This window comes from Microcaecilia unicolor, chromosome 1 (genome assembly GCF_901765095.1).
Source record: "Microcaecilia unicolor chromosome 1, aMicUni1.1, whole genome shotgun sequence".
NCBI lineage: Eukaryota > Metazoa > Chordata > Amphibia > Gymnophiona > Siphonopidae > Microcaecilia > Microcaecilia unicolor.
The window spans coordinates 654,699,629-654,726,418 of NC_044031.1; the positions used below are offsets into that span (position 1 = coordinate 654,699,629).

At 43.0% G+C, this 26,790-nt stretch overlaps 2 gene segments (V, D, J or C); both read right to left on the minus strand.

Moving 5' to 3' along the window:
- The window catches only part of LOC115456968, a 63,825-nt gene that overhangs the window by 26,558 nt on the left and 10,477 nt on the right, over nt 1-26,790 (minus strand).
- Nucleotides 942-26,777, minus strand: LOC115456964. The segment is given in 4 exon segments: nt 942-1,175; nt 1,415-1,518; nt 4,815-5,135; nt 26,320-26,777. Coding segments are annotated over 4 exon segments (498 nt in total).

The window sequence follows — 26,790 nt, forward strand, 5'->3', positions numbered from 1 at the left end:
GTGCTCCGGTGCGTCTTGTCCGGGTTTTGGACCTCCGTCCCGTACTTACAGGATTCCGTGTTCCCTGGTGGTCTAGTGACGTCGGGGCAGGAAAGAGCCCCCTCTTTCCTGCCCATCGCGCTGCTCTCCGTGCTTCTCAATGCTTTCCGACGGTCTCGGCGAGATTCAAAATGGCCGCCGAGAATCTCGTCGGAAAGCATTGAGAAGCACGGAGAGCAGCGCGATGGGCAGGAAAGAGGGGGCTCTTTCCTGCCCCGACGTCACTAGACCACCAGGGAACATGGAATCCTGTAAGTACGGAACGGAGGTCAAAAAACGCTACCTTCGGACTATAAGACGCACCCCCCATTTTCCTCCCAAATTTTGGGGGAAAAAAGTGCGTCTTATAGTCCGAAAAATACGGTACTTCCCAGCAGAGACTTATGCACCATGTGCTACCCCAAATCTCTTAAAGAAGTTCCAAGTCACAGATATCCTTCACTTATTTATAAAATAATGTCCTTGTTTTAACTGTAGGCAGCACTATATTTGTTCTGTACACACAACACCTTTGAGTTATCTGCCTCCTAGTGGTGTACATAAATATTGCACTAGCAAGTTCCTTCTTTATTACTTAGCAGAGGTTTTGTAATCTTTGCTCTGATTGGGCAAAGAAGCAGTGCATTATGGGAGATTCAGTTCCCAGGAGGAGGGGGAAATGGTCCAGTTGTACAGGAGGGCTAGGGAAGCAGTACTGGGTGGGGGAGGGTGGTGAGGTCAGGTTACTCATTTCTCTCATTTCTCACAACGGTTTTGTGGGATGTAAGCTACTGATAATACTGGAAAGAGACACAAAGGAGAGGGAGACAAGGAGGATGGTCAGAGAGAAAGAGGGGATATGAAAAGGAGAAGAGACTTATTTCATGATATGAAAAGAAGAGCGTGGAGACTTTTCTCCTGTAGAGACATACAGACACTTCTTTATTCTCAGAAATAACATGTTATTTGTAAAGTCTGAAATTTAGAGTTGTTGAAAAGAGCTGGCTATAACTGAGATGAAGGTTCAAAGCACTTAAAGCTGTAGAAAAATCCCAGGCTGGAGTATGTGCAGGACTGGACTCTTCTCTCATGGCATCAGTCTCAGGCCTGAGGGATTTCTGCACTGCTGCCAAAGGAAGCCTCAATTATTGTTTACCCTGCAAAGACAAAGAAAAGGCCTAATGTGAACCCTGTAGTGATGATTAAGGGTTGCTGGCCTTCAGAAGACAAGGTGGTTAGAAGTCTCTTTTGCTCCTGGCTGAGGAGGGAAGGAATTTCAAAACATTCTCTCCTCTTTCCCCTTTCTGAAAGTGAAGGACAATAGTGCATTCTCAGGCAGAAGAGAAGGCAATAGGGTTTGGAGGGAGTGGGGTTAGCTGGCTGTGAGGTGAATTACCTTGTTTGCTCCCAGGAAACAGCTGTACATGATACTTTTAGAGAGCAGGATTAAGAGGGCGAGCTGGGCTGATTTCATGTTGTTCTGGAGCGATCCCTGCTCACCTGAGAGAGAAAGAGAGAAAAAGGGGGATTGATGAGCAGAAGCAGGAGGCTGAGCTGCGCTGCGCTGATTTCATGCTGTTCAGGAGCGATCCCTGCTCACGTGAAAGGAAGAGAAAGAGGGACCCATATGAGCCAAACTGCCAACAACCAAGCAAAACCAATGTGTGACGGCCTGTCATAGAGGCTCATATATTTCACAACTTTCCTTCTAAACCAGAAGGACCAGTGTGTGAGGCCCTGTCTCAGGGATTCATATACCTTACTCCATTCCTTCTAAGTCACCAAACTAGCATATGAGGACTTGTCACAGGGGCTCATATACAGTGGAACCCGTTATAATGCAATGTTTGGGATCCATAAAACATCACCACGTTATTTTATTTATTTTATTTTATTTCCAGTGCTTGAAATACTGCAAATGATCCATGGAGGCAACTAGGTCATTAACAATGTAAAAGCAAACGGGGAATAGATACATGAGGGAAAGGGGGACAGAACTACATGGAAGGGCCAAAAGACTCGGCAAACAGATGGGTCTTGAGTAATGTTTGAAATTTGGAGTAGGAGGGTTCTAAATGGACGGAGGGTGGTAAAGCATTCCAAAGTGAGGGTCTTAAAAAACTGAAACTGTGGGGTTGCGTTATATTGGGGTCAATGGAACACGAACACAAATGAAGCAAAAATTGATCTGTTGCAAAAGATTTATTTGCTACAAACCGAGACATTCACACAGCATTGAGCATTATGTCTGAATTACTGTATACGTACAACATTACTGAAACATACAGTGGCTTAGCTATGGGGGGATTTGGGGGCCTGGGCCCCCCAAATTATATCCAGGGCTCCTGGTTTGGCTGGCAGGGGTCCCCAACTCCTGCCAGATGAAGCCTTTCTCCAGCACTGTTCTCTGCGCATTGCCTGCTCAGCTTCCTTTCACGTCATGTACATGCTCGGTTTTAGTGAAACTGAGCATGTGTGACACTTTGTATGTGGGGTTGCGGTGGGGCGGGGGTTGCGGCAGGAAGGTGGGCCAAACTGTGACCCCCCACTTTGGGCTATGGACCCCCCAAACATTGAGGTCTGGCTACACCCTTGTAATACTGTACGGTACCTTACTAGTACAGGAATTTATCTTCTTAATGCACCATTGGCTTCTTGCAAAATCAAAAATGTTTGTGGTTGTAAGATTTTGATGCTATCTACATCCTGAGTTTCTAGCCATCTCAAACTTTCCTCAAGATGTTCTATAGACTCTGACACTTTTGGTGGAGGAGCAGGAGGATCATCATTATCATCTGGTGTGGCCTTGACTTTTCGATGCACGTTTGCCACAGTTTCTTCATCAATCACATGCTTGTAAGTGGGGCACTCATTATCAATTGAAACCCAGTTCAGGGAGTGGCCTAGTGGTTAGGGTGCTGGACTTTGGTCCTGGGGAACTGAGTTCAATTCCCACTTCAAGCACAGGCAGCTCCTTGTGATTCTGAGCAAATCACTTAACCCTCCACTGCCACATTGAACCTGCCATGAGTGGGAAAGCGCAGGGTACAAATGTAACAAAATAAATTATGCACATATCTGAATTTTTTAAATGCCTCTTCAGCTAAATGCATGCCCTCTGGAGAAAAAGCCCCCAAATTTCCTCTTGGTCATCATCACCATCCTTATCAATTGTCGATGAGGGGAATATAAATCCTAACCCTTTTAACTAGCATCACTCAATGCAAGTTCCTGAGGTAGTATCTCAGGCCTTTCCACCGAGGTGGCAAACTTCCTTCAGGTTCAGTGATGCCATCACTGCATCAACTGTGGCTGTGTTATCTGCCACCATCCTCTTAATTCACATTGGTAGTTTGTTTTAAACACCAAAATAATGCCCTGGTCCAGGGCTTGGATCTTTGAGGTTGTAAATGGATTCACATTATTATGGGGGTATGTTATAACGGGGTTTCACTGTACCTCACTCCATTCCTTCTAATGCAGCAAAACCAGTGTGTGAGGGTATGCCACAGGGTCATGTACCTCACACCATCCCTTCTAAAACAGCAGAACAACTGTGTGTGCTCAGACTCTCACCATACCTCTTTTCTGCCTTTATCACATTTCCTTTTTATTTAAATCTTAGGTCTAGTGTAATTATTTAACCTCATATATTTGACTTCACATAATTTTGCTGCAATAGAAATGAAAGATGTGCATCATTTTTGATGACTAATATCCCGTTGATAGCACCTGTTATCTAGGGCTGCAAACTCTCTAGCAGTGATTTAATCCTTCTGTCCATGGACCATTGGAATCCAATATGGGGATGAAGGTAGACCAGTCCTGGCATTCACCATAAGGAGAATCACCTCAGTACGATAAGGGTGTAGCCCAGGGATGAGCAATCTCGTTCCTAAGCTGGGGTTTGAGAAGTCTCTTCTCTTAGATTCTGTATTAGTCTTGGAGAGTCAGGGTGTCTTTGTGTTTAGAAGCTGCACTTGTCTCTGGGGTATGAGATGTCTCTTAGGTACTACTTATCATTTGTATAGCGCTACTAGATGTACGCAGCGCTGTACACCTGAACATGAAGAGACAGTCCCTGCTTGACAGAGCTTACAATCTAATCTCTGTCTTGGAATGTCAGGGTGTCTCTGGGGTTTAAGATGTTGCTTCTCTTAGGTGCAGTGTCAGTCTTGGAGTGTCAGGTTGCCTTTATGTTTATAGTTGTACTTGTCTCTGGGTTTTCAGATGTCTCTTCTCTTAGGGGCTGTGTCAGGTACTTTGTCCAGTTGGCTTTGCCCTGTGGTTCCTCACTGGTGCTGTTCTTACAGGGTCAGTGGAAGGGTATTGGGTGCTCTAGCTGAATCTTGTCTTGTACGCCCGCCTTAATTAACTTTCAGGCCCCTAATCTCTCCCCATCCTCAAGACATCATGCCCTTAAATATTAGGTGCTGTGTGTATGTGCCTCTATCACACATGCACAAATAATAAGGGCAACTTCTAAAAGTGATTTCTCCACGTAAATGGGTGTTTGAAAACTGCCCACCCTTCTTGCAGGTGAAAGTACACATTGATGGCTCTTTGAGTTTGTACAGCTGTCAGAATTTATTGTGTTGCTTTAACTGCAGCTGTTCATTGCTGCACCACGGAAACTGGACGTTACTCACCCTCAGTACTGAGCTAGCTCCTTCCAGGGATGGGCAATTTGTATTGTATTAGGCCCTCCCCACATAATCATTTTCAAATGTTGGTGCCTATGCCCTAGGGGACCACCTAGTCTTGCTCTAATGGTTGGGCCGACCCTATGTTCTTACCTTGTATTCTCAGGCTCTTCACTGTTGGCGATGAGGACATGTGTTTCACCTCACATGAGTATGTGTTACCCTGGTACCATTCTGCCTGGGAGAGCCGGAGTCTGCTGCTCGCACTGTACAGGTCATTGGGCATCTTCCTTGGTATGTCAGTGGCCACGGCCTCAGGGTTGATCAGTTGGCTGTCTCGCCTCCAGCTCACTTCCACGTACCATGGGTAGAAGTCTTGGATCAGACAGATCAGAGTGGCTTTCTGGTGCTTTTTGATCTCGCTGCAGGAGGGGTAGAAGACATGTACAGTCGGAGCAACCACCTTATCCCGATCTGAGCCCAGGAGAAAATGAAAGAGAAAGAACATTTAAGGATGTAGAAGGTAATATCACATTGCTACAGAAACAGTGCAGTCTCTTCTGGGGTGAAGGGCTGTATCTACTGCCCTCTGCTCTGTGACAGCCATTTAAGGGACAGTAAGAAAGCTGTTATATTAAAATAATCTCAGTACATCAAAAGCAATGACAAAATCTCTATCTATCTATCTATCTATCTATCTATCTATCTATCTATCTATCTATCTATCTATCTATCTATCTATCTATCTATCTATCTATCTATCTATCTATTCATTTTCTGCTCCCGGCAACCTTGTACTATTTTTACATTATTGCTCTAAAATGTGTTTAATACAATTCTCACTTCTTAGAATTTTTAGGGCTTCTTTTACAAAGCCGTTTCTCGTTGCGGTAAATGAGAGAAAGCCCATTCAGTTCCTATGGGCTTCCTCTCATTTGCCATGTGGGAATCGCTAGCATGGCTTGTAAAAGAAGCCCTTAGTGCTGTACTTACATTCTATCATTGGTATGTTAGCAATGCATTGTGTGTAATGTAGTCCCATATGTAGTGCTGCCACTCCTGCTTAGTGTATAAGCTTCATTCCTAGTGGTCTCCAGAATTCCTATATCCACGCTATAGGTATTGGCGGTCTTTTTACCGATGGTGTTCTGCACGATAGCGTAGATATTCACTTCGCCTTGGGCGATATACCCTGACTGGTTGGTTCTTTCCAATTTTGTATTATTATAAGAACTATTTGGACCCCCGAGGCAGGCATTTGTACGCCAAAACACAGCCCGTGTCGAGTCTTCTTAGAATAAAAGGACTCTACTTATCTCAATCCTGAAGGCCCAGTTGTGTTTTTTCTTGCTATTGTTTGTATGCTGCTTTACCCTCTCTTTTGTTATCTTCTACCCATATATAAAAACATAAAATGTATTTATTACTGCTGGGGGCAAGTCTGGGGCAGAGTCTGAGCACACTACCAGAACCCTTATCCACACTCTTATCACCTCTCACTTAGACTATTGCAACTTGCTTCTCACAGGTCTCCCACTTAGCCATCTCTCTCCTCTTCAATCTGTTCAAAATTCTGCTGCACGACTAATATTCCGCCAGTGTCGTTATGCTCATATTAGCCCTCTTCTCGTCACTTCACTGGCTTCCTATCTGTTTCCACATACAGTTCAAACTCCTCTTATTGACCTATAAGTGCAGTCTCTCTACAGCTCCTCAGTACCTCTCCACTCTCATCTCTCCCTACATTCCTCCCCGGGAACTCTGTTCACTGGGTAAATCTCTCTTATCTGCACCCTTCTCCACCGCTAACTCCAGACTCCGTTCCTTTTATGTTGCTGCACCATATGCCTGGAATAAACTTTCTGAGCTGGTCCGTCAAGCTCCCTCTCTGGCCGTCTTAAAATCTAAGCTAAAAGCCCACCTTTTTGGTGCTGCTTTTAACTCCTAACCCTTATTCACCTGTTCAGAACCCTTATTTTATCATCCTCTCTTTAATATGCCCTTATCTCTTGTTTGTCCTGTTTGTCTGTCCTAATTAGATTGTAAACTCTGTCGAGCAGGGACTGTCTCTTCATGTTCAAGTGTACAGCGCTGCGTACGTCTAGTAGCGCTTTAGAAATGATAAGTAGTAGTAGTACTAGTAGTAGAGTGGGTATGTTTTGTGTTAATTGGTTAGTCTAGCTAATTGCCACACATTAAAGGGCCCTTTTACTAAAGGGTTGCCGTGCGGCAATGGGCTTGCCGTGTACCAATCCGGAACTACCGCCGGGTTACCACAGGAGCCCATCACTACTTCCCACCCCATGCTATGCTATATGAATCTTATATTCTGCTAAGTTCAAAAGAGATTCTAAGTGGGTTACAAACAATACGTCCTTCTTCAGGAGAATTTACAATTGCATATCTAATGAATTGAAACTGAAAAAAACCCCCAGGACCCTTTTACTAAGCTGCTTAGGCGCCTATGCGCGCCCAACGTACATCAATTTGGATTTACCGCCCAGCTGCCATGTGGCCCTTGTGGTAATTTCATTTCTGGCGTGCGGCAGAAACCGGGTGGTAATCATCATTCTACACGCATAGATGATTACCTCACTGTTAGTGTCTGAGACCTTACCGCTAAGTCAATGACTGGTGGTAAGGGCTCAGATCCAAAATGGACTTGCGCCCATTTTTATTTTGCTGTATGCCCATTTTCGGCAAAAATTAAAAAGGGCCTTTTTTACAGCTGCACCGAAAAATGGATCTGCGTAAAAGGATCCCTTCATCTTTCTCATCAAATGCGTATCTAAAACATTAATTACAGTTGCATTATCTAGTACATTGAAACTAAAAAGGATCTTTCTCATCAAATACATTGAAACTAAAAAACATCTTTCACATCAAACAAAAAAGACTTTATTGCTTTCATGAAGAAATAAAGTGTTATTTTCCAAATTTCTAAAGGCAGTCTGTTCCAAAGCCTAATTCCCTGGTGTAAAAAGGAACGTTCTAGCATCGATTTCTCAACACCCTTAAAGGACGGATAATTTAATTTCAAACAGTGTTCCGTTCTAACTGGGGAAAAAGATGATGGGAAATCCAAATAATTAATCAGTCTACCAGATCCAGCTTTGTACAGCATTTTGTACATCATACATGTTTGTGGAGGAGTGGCCTAGTGGTTAGAACACTGGTCTTGCAATCTAGAGATGGCTGGTTCAAATCCCAGTGCTGTGCCTTGTGATCTTGGGCAAGTCACTTAACCCTCCATTGCCTCAGGTACAAACTTAGATTGTGAGCTCTCCTGAGACAGAGAAATAGCCAGTGTATCTGAATGTAACTCACCTTAAGCTACTACTGAAAAAGGCATGAGCAAAATCTAAACAAATGTTTGCTTAAACTTCAGCCTTGGAGATAAGGAAGCCAGTGTAGGTCCTTTAACAGTGGGGATGCTCTTTCATACTTTCCCAGGCTATAAATCAATCTTGCTTCTGTTTTCTGCAGTGCTACAGAAATATTTTGTATTTTTGTAATGCCGAGGCTTACCTGGCAGTAATCGGGCAACGGTTACTGCCGGGTTAGCGCAGGAGCCATCACCTAAATAGTTGGCAGTAAGGGCTCCCCCCGGAAATGGCCACGCTGATGCCACCAAGGACCCCCTTTCACAGCAGTTTAATACAAGAGGCCCTAACTGAATAGCATATGTTTAGCACATGATCCTTTGCTGCCTATGTAATGGGTGGCTGTAGGGGCTCATGTGCTAATGTGAAAATTAGCATGTGGCCATTAATAGGGGAAACAGATAAATTGGACATTTTACCCCAGTGGTAAAAATGGCCTTAGTGCTTGGGAATGACATGCGTAAGGATGTGCTAAGGACACTTTTTACCACAGTTTGGTAAAAGGGATCCAAAGATATCTTTATTTTAAAATTTATTTCCCTACTTTTTAATTTTTTTTTAAATTTTGTTGCCAGTGTTTTTTGATGTTGGATTTTTTCCGGGTATGTTGATTACTAATATGGAAATGATTAATATAAGGGTCATTGTGATGTTCTGAGCATGCAGTTTTCCTTCTATATTTGTTAAAGCAAATATTTATTTACTATTTTTCTGTATAATATGTATATTTTTGAATATATATATATATATATTGTAAGGAGGCTGGGGAGTCTAAGCAGGTTAGGATAAGGTATGGGTCAGAACTACATCCCCCACAAGACCCTGAGAGAAGGAATCAGGGTGGTAGGATCAAAAACCTGTTAGGGATTCCACATGGAAGGGAGGGAGGTAAAGACTGGAAAGAGCAGCTGCTATGGCAGACAAGGGCCAGAAGAGGGAGCAGTGATGAAAAAGCTCAATTTCCTTGGGTTAAAAATCAGTACAAGATTCCTCCCACCTGGGAGGAAGGAGAGAGATCAAACCAACAAACTGCCAGAGAAGCAGAGTTAATGGAGGAATGCTTGGAGGAAGGAGAGTCAGGGTGTTCCAGCACACCAGGTTTGGAGGAACAGATGGACTGTAATTATACACTAGTGCAAGGTTGCAGGGGATTGAAGGCAGTGGGTGGTCCCAGGAGTCCAGTTGCTGTGTAGCGGGAGGTGAACTGCCAACCTGCAACCACCTAATAGAAGAGACTTTAAAACGGAAAGCCAGGCGGCATGGACTTTTTGAGGGAGGGTTTGAAAAGAAAGGAAGTTTTGGGGTTTTGATTTTTCTTTTTGCAGTGAATGGGACTGTTGCCTGTTTGGGACTGATTTTTGAACCTGGGATATTCAGGGAATGGACATTTGGGGCGAGAGAAGGGGAAAAGAAAAAGGAATAAACAGTTTTGGTACTAAAAGCTGTGCTGTCTTGAGAGACTTTGTGGGTGGACTGTCGGATGGAGAAGCTGAGTGAAGTGGTGAAACAGTTGTTAGCAGCAATTGGAAAGGAGGGAAGAGGACTGAAGCCTGCCACCATTACCAGAGGGACATTTGCGGCCTTGTTACAATATATATATATATATATATATATATATATATATATAGTTTTTTTGCAAGGTACTGATTTAACTTGACTAAGGTCCCCAGCATGCAGAGGTCTTGGAGGGATTTAAGACAAGTCTGTGAGTAATACAGTATGTTGATGCGGATCTGATTTAGAAGCAGTGTATGTTGTTCTAGTTGCAGGAAGTCTCACTCCCTGTTCAGTTACTCTGCCTGGTTAACTAGTAACCTGGTACCAGGAAAGAATTGTAACCTGACCATTGATAATACAGACTAACACCATAACCTGGGAATTGTCTTTGTTATTGTCTTTTTTGTACTTTGTAGTTCTGTTTTATTGTTATTACTATTTTGTAAATTATTTTTGTCCATTTTTACCTTAACTATTTAAAGTGTTACTTAGTCAACACGTGTAAAATTGTTTTGTCAATAAAGTTATCTGAAGCTCAGAAAGGAGCAGGACACAGTGAGGCCGGGATGAGCAAGAGCATTGTTAATGACATTTGATGTTGATTAAGAAGGAAAAGGGGTTGAGGTGGGGCTTGTGGCCAAAAAGCTTTTAAAGTTTGCATCCTGGTGCATAAAGTTCTCTATGGTGAAGCTCCAGCATATATGGATGCCCTTATCAGCTTACCACCTAGGAACTCTTCCAGATCATCACGCACATATTTGAATCTTCAGTATTTTTTCACGGAGAGAGTGGTGGATGCTTGGAATGCCCTCCCGCGGGAGGTGGTGGAGAGGAAAACGGTAATGGAATTCAAACATGCGTGGAATAAACATAAAGGAATCCTGCTCAGAAGGAAGGGATCCCCAGAAGCTTAGCCGGCGGTGGGAGGCAGGGCTGGTGGTTGGGAGGCGGGGATAGTGCTGGGCAGACTTATACGGTCTGTGCCCTGAAAAAGACAGGTACAAATCAAGGTAAGGTATACACAAAAAATGGCACATGTGAGTTTATCTTGTTGGGCAGACTGGGTGGACCGTGCAGGTCTTTTTCTGCCGTCATCTACTAAGTTACCTATCCTGTTGTGGCATCAAGTATAAAACCACCTACGCATCCACCTTTCCCTATGTTAGCGCTCACACGTGGAATGGTTTTCCAAAATCTGTAAAATCTATTCAAGGTCATTTGGCCTTCAGCAAATCTCTAAAGACCCTATTATTTGGGAAAGCTTACGCTACAGACCCGCCTAGCATCTCTAACTTCTGAACTGCTGCAGTCGCTACGACATATTGAACTCTATTACTCTTTCTCCTTTTCCTCTCCTTTGCTGTTACTTGCTAATCTCTTTACTTCAATGACTTTGATTGTTTGCTGAATTAATGTATGTTTTGCAGACTGATGTAAGCCCATGGGTGGGAAAATGTGGGATATAAATGCTATAAATAAAAAGAGAGACACAAAAGAACAGGAAGATTGAGAACATGAGTTTAGGCTGTTCCAAGCATCTGCCATACTATTCACCAGATTGTATATATGGTGCCCAAATCTGGGCACACGTTCGAGATGTAAGTGCAACATAATTGGCTAATGAGCTGTTAACTATCAATAATTGAATGCTAACAACCAATTATTGATTAATTTGCACCCAGTAGATTTTAGGTGCACATCTGGATGCACGCTGTTCTTTATCGCTGAGCACCTAAATCCCATAGGGGTCCTTTTACCAAGCTGCAGGAAAAAGGGCCTTGCGCTGGCGGCAGGGGACGTTTTATCTGTGCACCAGGGCCCTTTGTATCGCAGCGGGTAAAAAGCTCCCAGACAAACATGGCTACACTGTGAAAGAACTGTTACCACATGGCCATGAGATGGGGAGCCCTTACCGCCACCCATTGAGGTGGTGATAAGGGCTATGCCCGGTTACTGCCGGGTTACTGCCATGCAAGCCATTTCCGGGAGGTTTTCTGAATGGCGCATGCTGAGGGCGGGACTACCACCGGCGGCCGCATTGGGCCAGCGGTAGTCCCAGAAGAGCGAGCGGTAAGCCCGTGTTGGGCTTATCACCGCTCTGTCAAAGGGCCCCATAATGCGGAACCCAAAAGAGGGTGGGGCTAAGGGAGCGACATAGGCAGGTCAAAGTTGCGCACAGTTATAGAATAATGGGTCTCTGCACCCAACTTGGGTGCCGAGATTTATACCAGGTTTCAGCGGGTGTTTTATGGTTTATTTAAAATTTACATAAGAACATAAGTAATGCCATACTGGGAAAAGATCAAAGGCCCATCAAGCCCAGCATCTTGTCCCCGACAGCGGCCAATCCAGGTCAAGGGCACCTGGCAGCTTCCCAAACTTAGTCCATTTAGTCCATTTAGTAGCGGTCTATGGACTTGTCCTTTAGGAAACCATCCAAACCCTTTTTAAACTCTGCCAAGCTAACCGCCTTCACCACGTTCTTCGGCAATGAATTCCAGAGTTTAATTACACGTTGGGTGAAGAAACTTTTTCTCCTATTTGTTTTAAATTTACTACACTGTAGTTTCATCGCATGCCCCCTAGTCCTACTATTTTTGGAAAGCATGAACAGACGCTTCACATTCACCTGTTCCACTCCACTCATTATTTTATATACTTCTATCATGTCTCCCCTCAGCCGTCTCTTCTCCAAGCTGAAAAGCCCTAGCCTCCTTAGTCTTTCTTCATAGGGAAGTTGTCTCATCCCTGCTATCATTTTAGTCGTCCTTCGCTGCACCTTTTCCAATTCCATTATATCTTTCTTGAGATGCGGCGACCAGAATTGGACACAATACTCAAGGTGCGGTTGCACCATGGAGCGATACAACGGCATTATAACATCCTCACACCTGTTTTCTATACCTTTCCTAATAATACAAACATTCTGTTCGCTATATCACTACGACTGACAGCTCTTGGCGGTTTACAATAATTCAAAATAGTAGAAAAAAAGGAAAGGAACTAAAAAATTTAATAGGACAGGAAGAGAGATTATACACTCAGAGTGACAAGATAAAAAAATAAGCGGAGAGGGGAGTAGTGTAAGGAAGGAGAGAGAGGAAATAGAGTTTAAATGGGGGTGGGTGGGGTGGAGATGAAGTATAGCAGCAATCAATTTCTTCAGCTCAGATTGAGGTATAAGCCTTTGCAAAGAACCAGGTCTTTAACTTTGACTTGAAATAAGATGTTTCTGCATGAATTTCTAGTGGGAGGGAATTCCAGTGGGAGGGAGCGGCAAAGAAAAAAGCACAAGGACGAGTGGATTCTAACTGGGCAAGTTTAGGACCAGGCAGGACTAAACTGTGATCATTTAGTGAACAAAGAAGAGATGGGCCACTGAATAGGGCAGGTCTTGTATTGTTTCAGTTGCTTTTCTCTGAATCTCTTCCATTCTGCCAATGTTCTTATGAAGACCACCTGCACATCTATACAAAGCCAGTAATCAGTTTTTCCCTGTGGATGAAATCTTTAGTTTTTATTTGCTATCCCTACTGATTTATTAGGACTGGTTACGTCATTATGCTGGATCCTACATCATCTTTCCATTCCTTCTCCTTCTCATTGATCTATCAGAAATTAAGTTTTCATCCCAAATGCTCAATTTTACATTTTTAGCCCTAGGAACATAAAGACAAGAATAGCCATACTGGATCAGATGAAAAGTCCACCTATTTCCATCAGTGGCCACATCTGGCAGGATCCCAAACCCTTCATCGTTCATCCTGATCCTTAAGTGCACTCTTTTTTTTTATGTCTACTGTGTGACAGATGTTGTATCATTTGCAGAGCACATTTTCCAACACGTTTCTCAGAGATGTTGCTAATAATGATATAGAAATGGACCAGTCACAGTACTGAGCCCTGGGTTATCACAAAGGTCATATTATCTTCAGTACAGCAGATTCCCTTTAAAGAAACTTTCTGCAGCCTGCCGTTCAACTATTTCCTCACCCTGGTTGACACCTTTCTGGGTAGAGTTCTCCTCCATGTCAATCTCTGCTCTTCCGACCACCTTCACTGCCCCTTTTTGTTTTTCTCATTAATTTCTGTCTGTCCTCCTACACCGTGCACATCAAAAACCAAAGGAAAGAGAGAGAAGCATGGCAAAAATCTGTTCTGTGTTGTCAGTGACTTCTTTTATTGTGTCAGGATTGGAAGTAAGCTACCCAAAGCAAGTATGTCCCTTCTTCCTGCATCTCCACGATAAAGCTACATGTTTAGCCCTGGATAATTCAGATATTCCTCCCACAAAAGGTTTCACCACCTGTAAATATAATTCCACTGATGATTCAGTGTTAGGACTCAGCTACTGCCACTGGGAACATGTGATGAAATTGCTTTTATAACCACGCTAGGGATTAATGATCAGAGACAGTGCTCCTATCCTTGCTAGATGAGTTCCACAGAAACCATGGGGTTCTGACGGAGTTAATGCTGCTGGATTTCTCAGTGACCTGGTATTTGCTTGGTTCACAACATGTCTGTCAGAAAAGAAACAGTTCATTCAGTTCAGCAGCACCTCATTGCTCCTGTGGGCACTGACCTGCAGGGTACCACAAGGATCAGTACTGTCGCTCATTTGTTTAATATCTACCTCAAGCCACTAGCTGAGCTGATTCAGTTAGATATGTACAGCTACTCATACCCATTGAAGCAGACCTATCAACAGCTGTGAACAGGGCTTTTTTTGAGGGGGTACTTGGGGGGTACTGAGTATCAGCACCTTTCCCATTGCTAAAATTGACCCATGGACCCCAAGAGGCATATTTTCAAAGCACTTTGGGAGGCTAAGTTCCATAGGTTTCTATGGAACTTTGGGAGGCTAAGTGCTTTGAAAATATGCCTCCAAGTTTTAATGAAAGATCTCAGGCTCGAAGAATCAAGATGGCGACAAGAGCGGAAGTCAGGAATCGAAGCTCTTGAACCTGCTCTAAACGCCTTGACGAAAGGCAATTTCTCCGACCTAGCGATGGGAAAGAGAAAGGGGAAAGCAGCGGTTCCTACCTCCATGGTCCCGCAGTTAACTCCCGCCTTGCGCCAGACGACTTTAGATAGCTTCAGAGTGGCAGTTCCCGGTGAGCGAACTTCCACCTCAAACGACCCGGCCCTATCGAGGACTGAGTGCAGCATAGAGGGAGTAACGTTGAGTCCTCCCTCCCATACCGCACCTCCGCGACCCGGAGACGATTTTTCACTCATGGGGTCACATCGCATAGAGGCCATGGAACTTCCTGGAGCCTCAGCGTCTGAAGGAGGACCCATGAGGACTTCAACCCCAGGCAGAGAAACAACGATGCAGGATTCCGTTTGTGAACCAGCTATAACTGCCCAGGAGATCGGGACCGTGAGTACCGGAGGAAAAAAAACCAGCGGTAGTTACTATGAGTATGTTATGGGACGCTATCCAGGGAGTGAATAGCACTTTGAATCAAATGAATACCTCAGTTAATAAAGAAATAACTGACTTAAAAAAATCAAATCAGATATTTTCAGACCAGATTCAGACACAGAATGTTAAGATCTCAACAAATCAAGAAGAAATTCAGAAATTGCATAATTTCACAGAAGCTCTAATTAAGGAAAGAGATATCCAGGACAGAAAGCTTGAATACCTTGAAAATTGTGGACGAAGGAATAATTTGAGATTTTTAAATTTTCCGAAATCCCCTTTGATAAATGCAACGGATATGCTTAAAAGATACTTTAAGGATGTACTGGGGATTCCGGAGGAGGCATACCCGCCTATAACAAGAACTCAATATATTACAGGAAAACCCGGATTACCTAAAGATAAAATTCAAGTTGATCCTCCTGCTGAATTGAATTTAACAGAGTTCCTGGAAACTTCTCTTGAATTTATTTCTGAAAGAACGACATTACTGGTAACATTCGTGCTTGAACCTGATCGAAATAATATTCTTCGATTATATTTCAGACATATAAGTGATTTATTCTTGGGACATAAGATACAAGTTTTCCCTGATTTGGCTCGTGCCACTCAGAGGAAAAGAAAAGAATTATTGATTTACAAAGCTAGAGTTTTAAAGTTAGGGGGAACCTTTATTTTGAAATTTCCTTGTAGGTGTTGTATTACCTTTAACTCGATTAACTACCTCTTCTTTAACTCTACGAAGTTGTTGGATTTTATTGAATCAAAAGAAAGAAGTGTTTTGCCCTTGGAGGCGAACCCGTAATAAGATAATGCTGTTAATGTTTGGCTGTGCAAGCACGTTTCACCCTTCCGCTGACTAGTATTAAAATTATGTTACTTATATTATAATTTCTTAGATCTTGATTCAAGCAATGTGGACTAATAAAAAAAAAAAAATTTTCCTCTAAGATCTCTTGGTAATATTTATTACCATGTAATGTTTAATTTCCAAATTTCTGTAACATTTATGTTTTATAGATGTAGATGTAAAAATTTATAAATAAAGAATTAAAAAAAAAAAGAAAGATCTCAGGCTCTACACACCAATTCAGTGTTGTCTTAGATTCTGTGACTGGTTGCAGGGGGCCTGGCTATTATGGGATGGGTCCCTCAGTGATTACCCCACTCCTGAAGGGTGGCCTAGCATTTGAGTACCGGCACCTTTTTTGTAGAAAAAACCGCACTGGCTGTGAATAAATGCAGTGGAGGAGTGGCCTAGGGGTTAGGGTGGTGGACTTTGGTCCTGAGGAACTGAGTTCGATTCCCGGCACAGGCAGCTCCTTGTGACTCTGGGCAAGTCACTTAACCCTCCATTGCCTGCCGCATTGACTGCTGCATTGAGCCTGCCATGAGTGGGAAAAAGCACGGGGTACAAATGGAACAAACAAAAAAAATAAATAAATAAATTGACTGCCAGTCTAACAGCAGTTCAAAAGATGGGCAACAAAACAGGAAGCTATCTGAACCCAAGTAAATCCAAGCTCCTGTGGGTCCCTAATGCAAATGTGAGGTAACTGACATCACAATTCCATTTGGGTGTTGTGAACTTCTCCTTAAATTCCAGGATACACCTGGATATGGCACTTACTCTGATCCCCCAAATCCAGGCAACCTTCAGGAGCTGCCTCTCTATCACCTGCAACAAATTACACACTCTTTCTCTCTGTATATGAAGATGGAAAATCTTTGCATAGCGGTCTACACTGTGATAATATCAGCACTGGACTTCTGCAATGCACTCTACATTGGTGTGACCACGAAAGGTTAGCACCACATAAAGGAAGTTGCAAGAGATGTGATCACATATCACACTGTTCCTGAAAACATGCCATTGGCTTCCAATACATAACAGGTCCAAATTTAAAATTGATCTTCAAGGTCCTTAGAGGAAATGGGCCAGAGACCTTGAAGGACAGGATTTCACTCTTTGCACCTTTGAGGATCCTAAGGCCCTCTTCAAAATCCTGAGTGGTGTAGAACAAGTAGAGGTAAATCAATCTTTCGCTCGTTCCAAAAGTACAATGACAAGGGGACACTCGAGGAAGTTACTTGGAAACACTTTTAAAACAAATAGGAGGAACTATTTATTCACTCAAAAAATAGTTAAGCTCTGGAACTCTTTGCCGGAGGATGTGGTAACAGCAGTTAGCATATCTGGGTTTAAAAATGGTTTGGACAAATTCCTGGAGGAAAAGTCCATAGTCTGCTATTGAGACAGACACGGGGAAGCAACTGCTTGCCCTGGGATTTGTAGTATGGAGTGTTGTCACTATCTGGGTTTCTGCCAGGTACTTGTGACCTGGCTTGGCCACTGGAAAGCAGGATACTGGGCTAGATGGACCATTGGTCTGACCCAGTATGGCTACTCTTATGTTCTTATGAGCTTTCTCAGGAGCACCCCCCGTTCTCTGGAACTCACTCCCAGAAGAGTTTGTCACTTAATGCAAGACTACCTCCACTTCAGGAAATACATGAAAATTTGGCTGGTCTTCCAAGACTTTAATGGATGGGATGAGGTGACTGACTAGTGAATCCAGATTGACCTCAAATGCATAGATTGACCTCAAATGCATATTCTACAGACCAGGACTTGCTTATCACATGCACTTGTACTCTGATTTCATGAATAATATGCTATATAAATGTTCTTCCATATCATTCATTTTCTGCTGACATTTTTCATAGTTCTGTTAATCACAGTGCAATTAAATGTTTGATTTTCTGATCCTATATCATGTTAATCTTACCTCTAGGATTTGATTTGTGTTTTTGCTTATCTTTGGTCATTTTACTATTGTTATGCTGTTAACAAAATTGTAAGTTTTCTGTCACGCTGTACCTGTGCATGCACTGCCTTGGGTGAAAATTCTTGATAAAGGCTGTTAATAAATTCCTATAAATAAATAATAAATAAAATGAATGTTTAAACTATGTTTTACTGTGTACTGTTGCATGAATATTTTATGGCATTGTGCTGTTATTATGTCTGATAATTGTTTTCACTATTGTTTCCAAGTTTCCTCTTGCTGATCTAATTGTATGCTATGCTGATATTGAGTGTTTTTATTATGGCCCTGCTGTCATTAAAATCATGAATTATAAATATCCAGATACACTTGCTGCACCTGCTTACTCAGGAGATATGCAGATTCCTTCCCCTCTACCCCCATCTCCCAGAAAAACATCTACAGTGGCCAGATCTTCACAATCCCTTGACATGTGCTATATATGCATGTTTAAGCCCAAGAGCCCTGCCTTGCAGGGTGAGTTTAACTTTGGATTGGGAGTTCTACCCTGCAGCCCAGGATGGGGCCAGAAAGAAGAATCTGGAAGGGCTGGGACAGCTTGGGGAAGGGAGGAGACAGGGGTTGAGAGTTCTACCCTGCAGCCCAGGGTAGGGCCAGAAAGAAGAATCTGGAAGGGGTAGGGCAGCTTGAGGAGGGGAGAAGGAGATTGAGGCTTTAGGGAAGTGGGCAGTTTACATTTAAAGCTGCTTCCTGCCAAGGAGGGGTGGAAAGGGAGGGGATAGCTAGGACTATTAAAGGGGGGGGGGGGCTGTATCTGGGTCACAGGGTCTTCACTCTGCTCCTCTGAGGTGGCTTACCCACCTGCCCTTCCTGTTGGTTTAATATGGTGGGGGGGTCACCAGAGTAGGGATCTGCTAGGGTTTTAGTGGTGGCTGGTGTGTTGCAGTGGGTAGACACTGGAGCTATGGGCCACAGCTCTGGTGATCAGCAGTGCATTGGGCTCTACATGCCAGAGGTCTGGAGGGTCAGTGACCTGGTAAAGATAGGGCATGGAGGACCATGCCAGTAAAACTGCTGACATGGCGGGACGGTGTGGTGTAAGATATGTTAATTAGGTTAATAATTTGTTACTGTAGCTCAGGTGAAGTTTCTGTTTAATTGCTACATTTATGGTTACCTGATAAACAAGCTGCATCCTATAAATATTTCACCAACAATCAGTGTGTAAGTTGTTATTTGTTACCATTGATGGGTTTGATTGGGGAGGTGGGGGCAGCGGGGGTGATTAGTTCTCAGCTCCATAAGTTAGTGACGTATATCATTTGCAAAACCAACAATGTATCAGGTGGCGTATGTATTCACGGAATATGCTCCACCTCAAATACCCATCATGTTCTCTTACACCTGCTGATGTAGGAAATACATTTGGTATTAGAAGACAGGTTAATTGAAGCATAAATGCAGGGCACTTCCACAATGACATTCCTTAGGGGTCCTTTTACTAAGCTGAGGAAAAAGGGCCCTGTGATAGCGGCAGAGAGCCATTTTTTTCCACACGCCAGGGCTCTTTTTACCGCAGCACGTAAAATATCCTCCCCAAAATAGCCATGCAGTAATATAACCCTTACCGCGTGGCCATGTGGCGGGGAGCACTCTCCACCACCCATTGAGGTGGCAGTAAGGGCTTGCATAGTCACCTGGCAGTAACTGGGAACAGTGGCATAGCTACGTGGGGCCATGGGGGCCTGGGCCCCCGTAGATTTGGCCCTGGACCCTCTTGCTGATGACCCTCTCGACCCCCACTCCCACCGCCAATCGTCCCCCGCCGTCCTTTGCTGGTTGGGGGACCCCAAACCCCACTAGCCGAGGTCCTCTTCTTTCGGCGCAAGGCTTCATTCTGTTTCTGTGAGTCTGACGTCCTGCACGTACAATGCGGCCGCTGACTGATCAGCATGTACGTGCAGGACATCAGACTCACAGAAACAGAACGAAGCCTTGCGCCGGAAGAAGAGGACCTCGGCTGGTGGGGGTTGGGGTCCCCCGCCAGCAAAGGTAGGTGACGGTGGGGGAGGGTTGGCAGCGGGGGGGGGGGGGATTGGCAATGGCAGGGGGGTCGGCAGCACCGGGGGGGGGGGGGGGAGCTAAAATGTGCCCTCCCACTGAAGTCTGGCTACGCCCCTGACTGGGAAGCATGTGGCAATGCCCGATTACCGCTGGGTTAGCACTGTGCTACTGAAAAAAAATGTCCTGAGTGCTGGAAATGGTGCAGCCCAGCCGGAACTACCGCCGGTGGCCACATTGGGCCAGCAGTAGCTCCGGATTAGTGAGTGGTAAAGTCTGCATAGGGCTTACTGCTGCTTTGTAAAAGACCCCCTCAGTGACAAAGGCTTGTTCAGAACAAATTCATGAAACATATTAGACTCAGTTCAAACAGAAAGGGGAAAGTAAGAAATTAGATCTGTTCAGAAAAACATGAGTGTATGAATTTTTCCTGAAATTAATAAAGGCTTATAAATAAGGCTGCATTTTGATTAAAGTTTTAATTGTGTGATTAAAGGTATGTTATTTATTTATTTTCCCCACTGCAGCTCCTTGTAACTCTGAGCAAGTCACTTAACCTTCCATTGCCCAGAGTCACAAGGAGCTGCAATTTGAAAATAAATAAGTAATAACATACCCATACCTTTAATCACCTGATTAATTGAGATTACAAATTTCAATCACAATGCCACCCTAAAAAATTAAAGAATAAAAAGTGATGAAGGAATAAGAAATGCAAAATACAAATTGAAAAATTACAAATTGTTCACGCCTGTTCTAATATGGGCCTGTTAAGATGTTTTATATATATTGTGCTGACATTGCATGTTTCATAAGTACATAAGTACATAAGTATTGCCATACTGGGAAAGACCAAAGGTCCATCGAGCCCAGCATCCTGTTTCCAACAGTGGCCAATCCAGGTCACAAATACCCGGCAAGATCCCAAAAATGTACAAAGCATTTTATACTGCTTATCCCAGAAATAGTGGATTTTCCCCAAGTCCATTTAATAACGGTCTATGGACTTTTCTTTTAGGAAGCCGTCCAAACCTTTTTAAAACTCCGCTAAGCTAACCGCCTTTACCACATTCTCTGGCAATGAATTCCAGAGTTTAATTACACGTTGAGTGAAGAAAACTTTTCTCCGATTCGTTTTAAATTTACTACATTGTAGCTTTATCGCATGCTCCCTAGTCCTAGTATTTTTGGAAAGCGTGAACAGACGCTTCACATCTACCCGTTCAACTCCACTCATTATTTTATAGATCTCTATCATATCTCCCCTCAGCCGCCTTTTCTCCAAGCTGAAGAGCCCTAGCCGCTTTAGCCTATGTTATATTAATGTTCTTCCATGTTGCCTATTATGATGTCTCATTTGTACTTTCTTGACTTATCTTATTTCTAGTGTATGATTTGTTCTGCTGTGCTGTTTAATATGTTTATTTCTGATACTGTAAATGCCAAAAGAGGAGTGAAGTCAAAGTGTTGAGGGAAGTTTCTTGTCGATTTTGTGTTTCCGATACTGTATCATGTTACTTGGTAGGATTGAATTTGTCATCTCCAGGTTTACCTCATTGATTTTAATTAGGCTTATGTTTGATCTTTTCACTATTGTTATGCTGTTAACAAATGTGTAAGTTTATTTTGTCAAGCTGAACCTGCTGTACACCAAGGTGATTAAAAGAGTCCAGTAAATGAATAAAACAGCATGCAGAATAGCTATAAATAGCCTTTTGTTACTGCTGAAGGATCTCCGGTGATAGAAACTTTGCAGCTGTCTCACATCTGGAGCTGAGCTCTCACACTGATGCGGTTTCTGAAGAAAATGAAGGGAGGGGACTCAAACTTTCTAATTCCTGATTGTTTCACATTTACTCTTGCAGCAGCTTGAGTTTGAAAGATGTTTATTTCAGGGTGAAAAAAAAAAAGATCTTACTACCTGCAAAACAGGGACTGTCTTTGGTGACAGCAACAGACCCTCCTCAGAGAAAATTATTTTCTTAGATAGATGCAAATCTTGAAGCAGACAGACCATTTAAAAAAAAACTTTGAATAGCTTTTTAATTTTCTTCTTTCATCCAAAAGCAAAGCGATGGCTTTTCCAAATGAAGGAGAGCTGTGGAATGAGGGGGCATATGACAAAGTTAAGAGGGAATAGGCTTAGGAGTAACTTAAGGAAGTATTATTTCACAGAAAGGGTGGTGGAGGTGTGGAATGGCCTCCCTGTGGAGGTGGTGGAGTCCGAGGGCTGTTCCAGAATTTAAAAAACAAACAGAAAAGTGGCCACAAAACCAGGAGTCCCAGAGACTGGATCACAGTAAAGCTAAAACCAAATTTTATTAATTAGTATATTTGACTGGACACAACGGTTGTGTTTCGGCCAAAAGGCCTGCATCAGGAGTCTAAATACTAAGGTAGACAGCTAATGATGATCCAGAATAAGAAATACTGGCGAATAGTCTATAAATGGTCTTAAAAAAGACCTTTGTATCGAATCGTGGAACGGATCACTTGCGTGAAGGGTTCAGCAGTAAATTTGAAGGCATGGGATAAGCATGTGGGATCACTTGTTAGGAACAGGTAGAATTGGGGGTTACAGAGGATGGGTCATATGGCCTTTATCTGCCCAAATGTTTCTATGTTTACAAGTCTTGGATTTCTGTCCATAGGAGCGGGTGTCATGCCATGTGCTGCTGTTACAAAAGACTGACGATTCTCGAGTGTTTCTGACACCTTTATTGCTGTCCCTGACACTTCCTGGTGTCTGTTGGGCCAAAGAGAAGCTGCTGCTGCTATTTCCAGATCGCTACGGGGCTTTTTTTTTTCCTCCAGCTGTTTCTCAAGGCTATGATATGTTGACGCCTTTCATAATTTGCCAGCAATGTGTTACAAACACACGGTAGGACAAAAATCTAAAACGAACTTCTGGGAGTCAGGCTTCCTGAGTTAGATAGTACAGGGGAGCAGGGAAAGGTGGGATGGGACCGGTAAAACAGAAAAGGGAGCTGCAAGCGGTGGGATGCGATTAGGAAAAGATAGGAGAAGGGAGATGGGAGGGATGGAACCAAGAAGACACAGAGAGGTGGGGGGGGGGGGGGGGGGGGAAGCAGGGAGAGATCATAGGGGGGGAGGGGAAGGGGCAGGCGATGTCGTCTGAAGTTGTCTGTGCTCTGTGGTGCTTCTAATCAGTTTTGCTGCTGGCTGAAGACCGACTAAATAAAAGTCGAATGTAAAGGCAGTCTAATGGACGCTGGAGTAAACTGGTATTTTCTGCTTAAAGAAAGTAAGTGATAAAAGGATCTGGAAAACCGGGGAAACAGGTTATTCAGACGTCTTTTACTTGCAATCAAACTTGTGTTTCTCTCCATTTAAAAGACTTGTAAGTAAACCGATGAAGCTGAGAGCCGACCCGGGAGACATTCTTCAGGAGCCGAAACTCAGGGTCAGATCAGCCGTGTAAGTAAACTGAGGAAGTCAAGGTCTAGGAGTCAAGTCTTTCAGCCTCTACCGACCCGGGAGACTTTCCCCAGGAGCCGAAACTCAGGGTCAGATCAGCTGGGACTCTACTGTCCAGATTAAAAAATCCAAAGAACTGGAGCCCAACAGCGGTTCTTGGACCTGGATCTGGTCACTAAAAGCTTTCACCTGGTGTTGCCGTGGGGGAAAAAAATCATCTTTGGAAAAGTAAAGGAAGGGGATAAGATTTGATATTCGGCTTTTCTATGGTTAAATCAAAGCGGTTTACACATATTATATACCGGTATTTATTTTGTACCTGTGGCAATGGAGGGTTAAAGTGACTTATCCAGAATCCCCCGAGGGGATCTTATTAAGCAAAACCAACTTCTTATTCAGTGTCTTTCCGTCAGTTTTACTCTGGGAGATAATCTCGGTTGTCAAATCATAATTTAACAAGAGGATCCCGGGATCCCCTTCAACACATCACTGTAAAAATGAGAGTTTCAAGATGAGCACTACAGGGATACATTTTATATAATGTAATTAAAACATAAACCGCAAATCTTAATCCTGAATATCACAGTAAATCCAGAATCGGGATTTACTAAAGTCTGGTGAAAGCGAGGTAAACAGAACAGCCCCCCCCCCCCATTAACATTTCAATATTCAAATCTTTTTATTGAATTATACAACGAAAACAATGTCAACAAAAGCCTAAAAAAATATGTGTCCAATTCAAACAATGTTCCTTGACTATAACACATCAATAAAGAAACAAACAGAAGCAGAAAGCTTTAATTCTTATAGTTCCCTACAATAAAACTTGAAATAGCCATTAACCCATTTAGTCCCTGTCCGACCCATCTCCCCCCCCCCTTTTAGCATTTCCAATATCTAATTATGATCTGCTAGTTGTAACTTTTGTTTTCCTTGGTTTGTTCTTAATCATGTTTCATGTGAATAATTGCACATGGTTTAGGGCATTTATGAATAAATACTTAATAAATAAATACTATAGTTTTACAAGTATAACCTGTATTATTCTCCCAAAAGGGAGAGCTTGGGGAGTGCTCTAAATTTTTTCCCATCTTGAAATGTAATCTACTGCTCTAATATAATTCTAATAAACTGGCTAAAAACTTGCTTATAGAGAACTTCCCAATTCAATTGAAACAAGTTATTGTCTTTGCTTTCTTATTGCTCTACTTTATTTCTCTCTTATTACAAGGAGAGAAAAAGGCTTCAGATGGCTAATTTTTTGCTTTAGCAATATGCCGGTCGGGCTTCTTCACCAGCTTAAAAACCTTCTGTATATGAATCTTTTTATTTACTTATTTTTTTGTAGCTCTTTGTTACTTTATGAGATTCTTCTATAATCTTCTTTTATGTTTCATAGTTTTTCATACATTATTTTCATGAGGTCGCCGCAATGACTTATGTTTATAGGTGTGCCGTTCACATCGGTTTGCTCTTTTCGCTGCTTCCACAGGAGACAAACCGAATTGAACTGGTGCACAATTTCTTCGGTGTCCTAATTCTATAAATCATAAAATCCCTAATGCAGATCCTCCAGGTCCCTGCTCTCACTATGAAAGTGTCATACTACTACTAGCAATGATTTCTATAGTGCTACCAGATGTATGCAGTGCTGTACACATTATATTAACAAATTAACACATGCAATCTAGCTTTTCCTACATAAGTACGCAGCTATGGAATGCATACCAAAAATGGGCGACTTAACCAACTTTCAGAAACTATTGAAGACCTACCTTTTCAACAAGGCATACTGCATCCACCCACTTTTTGAACTTTAACATATTATATGAACTGTAACCCATTACCATTGTATCTATTATTCCAAATTTGATCTCTTTATACCTGTTTGCTTAATTCTACTATATCACTTATGTACTTTATGTAATACCACTTGTATCTTTCACTCTGGAATAGCGATCGCCATGACGGATCAATGTAAACCACATTGAGCCTGCAAATAGGTGGGGAAATGTGGGATACAAATGCAACAAATAAATTACATACAGGTATTTTTTTTACCTGGGACAATGGAAGGTTAAGTGACTTGCCCAAGGTCACAAGGAGCTGCAGTGGGAATCAAACCCAGGTTGCCAGAATCAAAGCCCGCTGCACTAGCTATTAGGCTGCTCCACTATGATCTAGAGTCCAAGGTGGGGATGGGAGTGTTTCTACTGTACCTCATACAATGCAGATTAAAAAAATACCCCACCCAAGGCAATAGTTTAATTTCTTTCTGTTTGTGAGATCCTCCATTGCGCTGGCTTTTGATTTTGGGGGCCTCTTGATGGCTGCCCTGTGGAGTAAGTGTGTGGTATTATTTTCCACATACCATGAAAGTATGGGATGATTGATCTTGGGATAATCATGATTATTGTTAATTATATTCAAACGTAAGAGAGAGGCAGGAAAAGAGTGGAGAAAAGTGGAGTTTTTCTGACTGCTGATGCTTCCCTTGGCTAGCCTTTTGGTTTTCTGCTAATAGTGATATGGGCTTTACCTTCAAGGGTAACAGCAGAGATGCAAAGCAGAGGGTTTAGGACAGAGATGCGGTTGGAGTATTTTCAGTGTCTGAATACTGGACTATGTTTGAGTAACAACAGTTTTTACTTATTTTTGCAAGGAAAACTTGGCTTTTGAGATTGTGTATGTGAGTCTGTATGTTTTTATGTGGATTCTTATAATGTTTGTGTGTGGTGGTGAGCCAAAATTTCAGGACTTGTTGAATGTAGGTGAAGTTTCTCTTTGGTGGATATTTTTGCATCCATGCATAGCCACAGACTGTGGACATCACAGAAAATGGGCTCCATTAATTCTTCTAAATAACCTTGTTTAGTACATCATAGTGTTTTCATGAATCTCTCCTTCTCCCTCACCAGGATGGCTCTCTATCACACTTTACCCTTTGAGAGTTACTGGAGCCAAGTCTGAAGCTTTGATTGTATTTGGGTCTGGATTCAGGGCACTGCAAGATCTCACTGCTGAACTGGTTGCTACACACAAAGCACACAGAGTCTCACCTGTGACGATCAGTCGGGTCCCGCTGGAGAAGTAAGCAGTGGCACAGTGTGAGCAACACATGGCATCACGTCACAGAAACCTCAGAGCACTCTGCTGCCTACCAACTTTCCCGAGCGGGCACTTCATCTCAGCTTCCGGATGTCACCCGGGTCCGAGGTATAGGTGGGAGTGTCCTTGAGGTTCAGAAATGCCTCCGCCCTGCCTGAGCTGGGCTCAAACTGCAGAGTGCCTGTCCTTTCCTGTGCTCTGCACTCTTGCATTCTTGGCACTGGCTGTACCACTGTGGTTGCTGTATTGAACACAGTGACATGAGCTCTGTCAAAAACACCTGTCTTTCCACTGCAGTTCAAGCACTCTGGCCTCTCTCCCTCCTAACTGCTCAGGTACCTCCTCCCAGGGTTGGCTGTCCCTCTACCCCTATCCACTTCCACCAGGTGCCTCTCTGATACTGACCCACAAACATTATAATA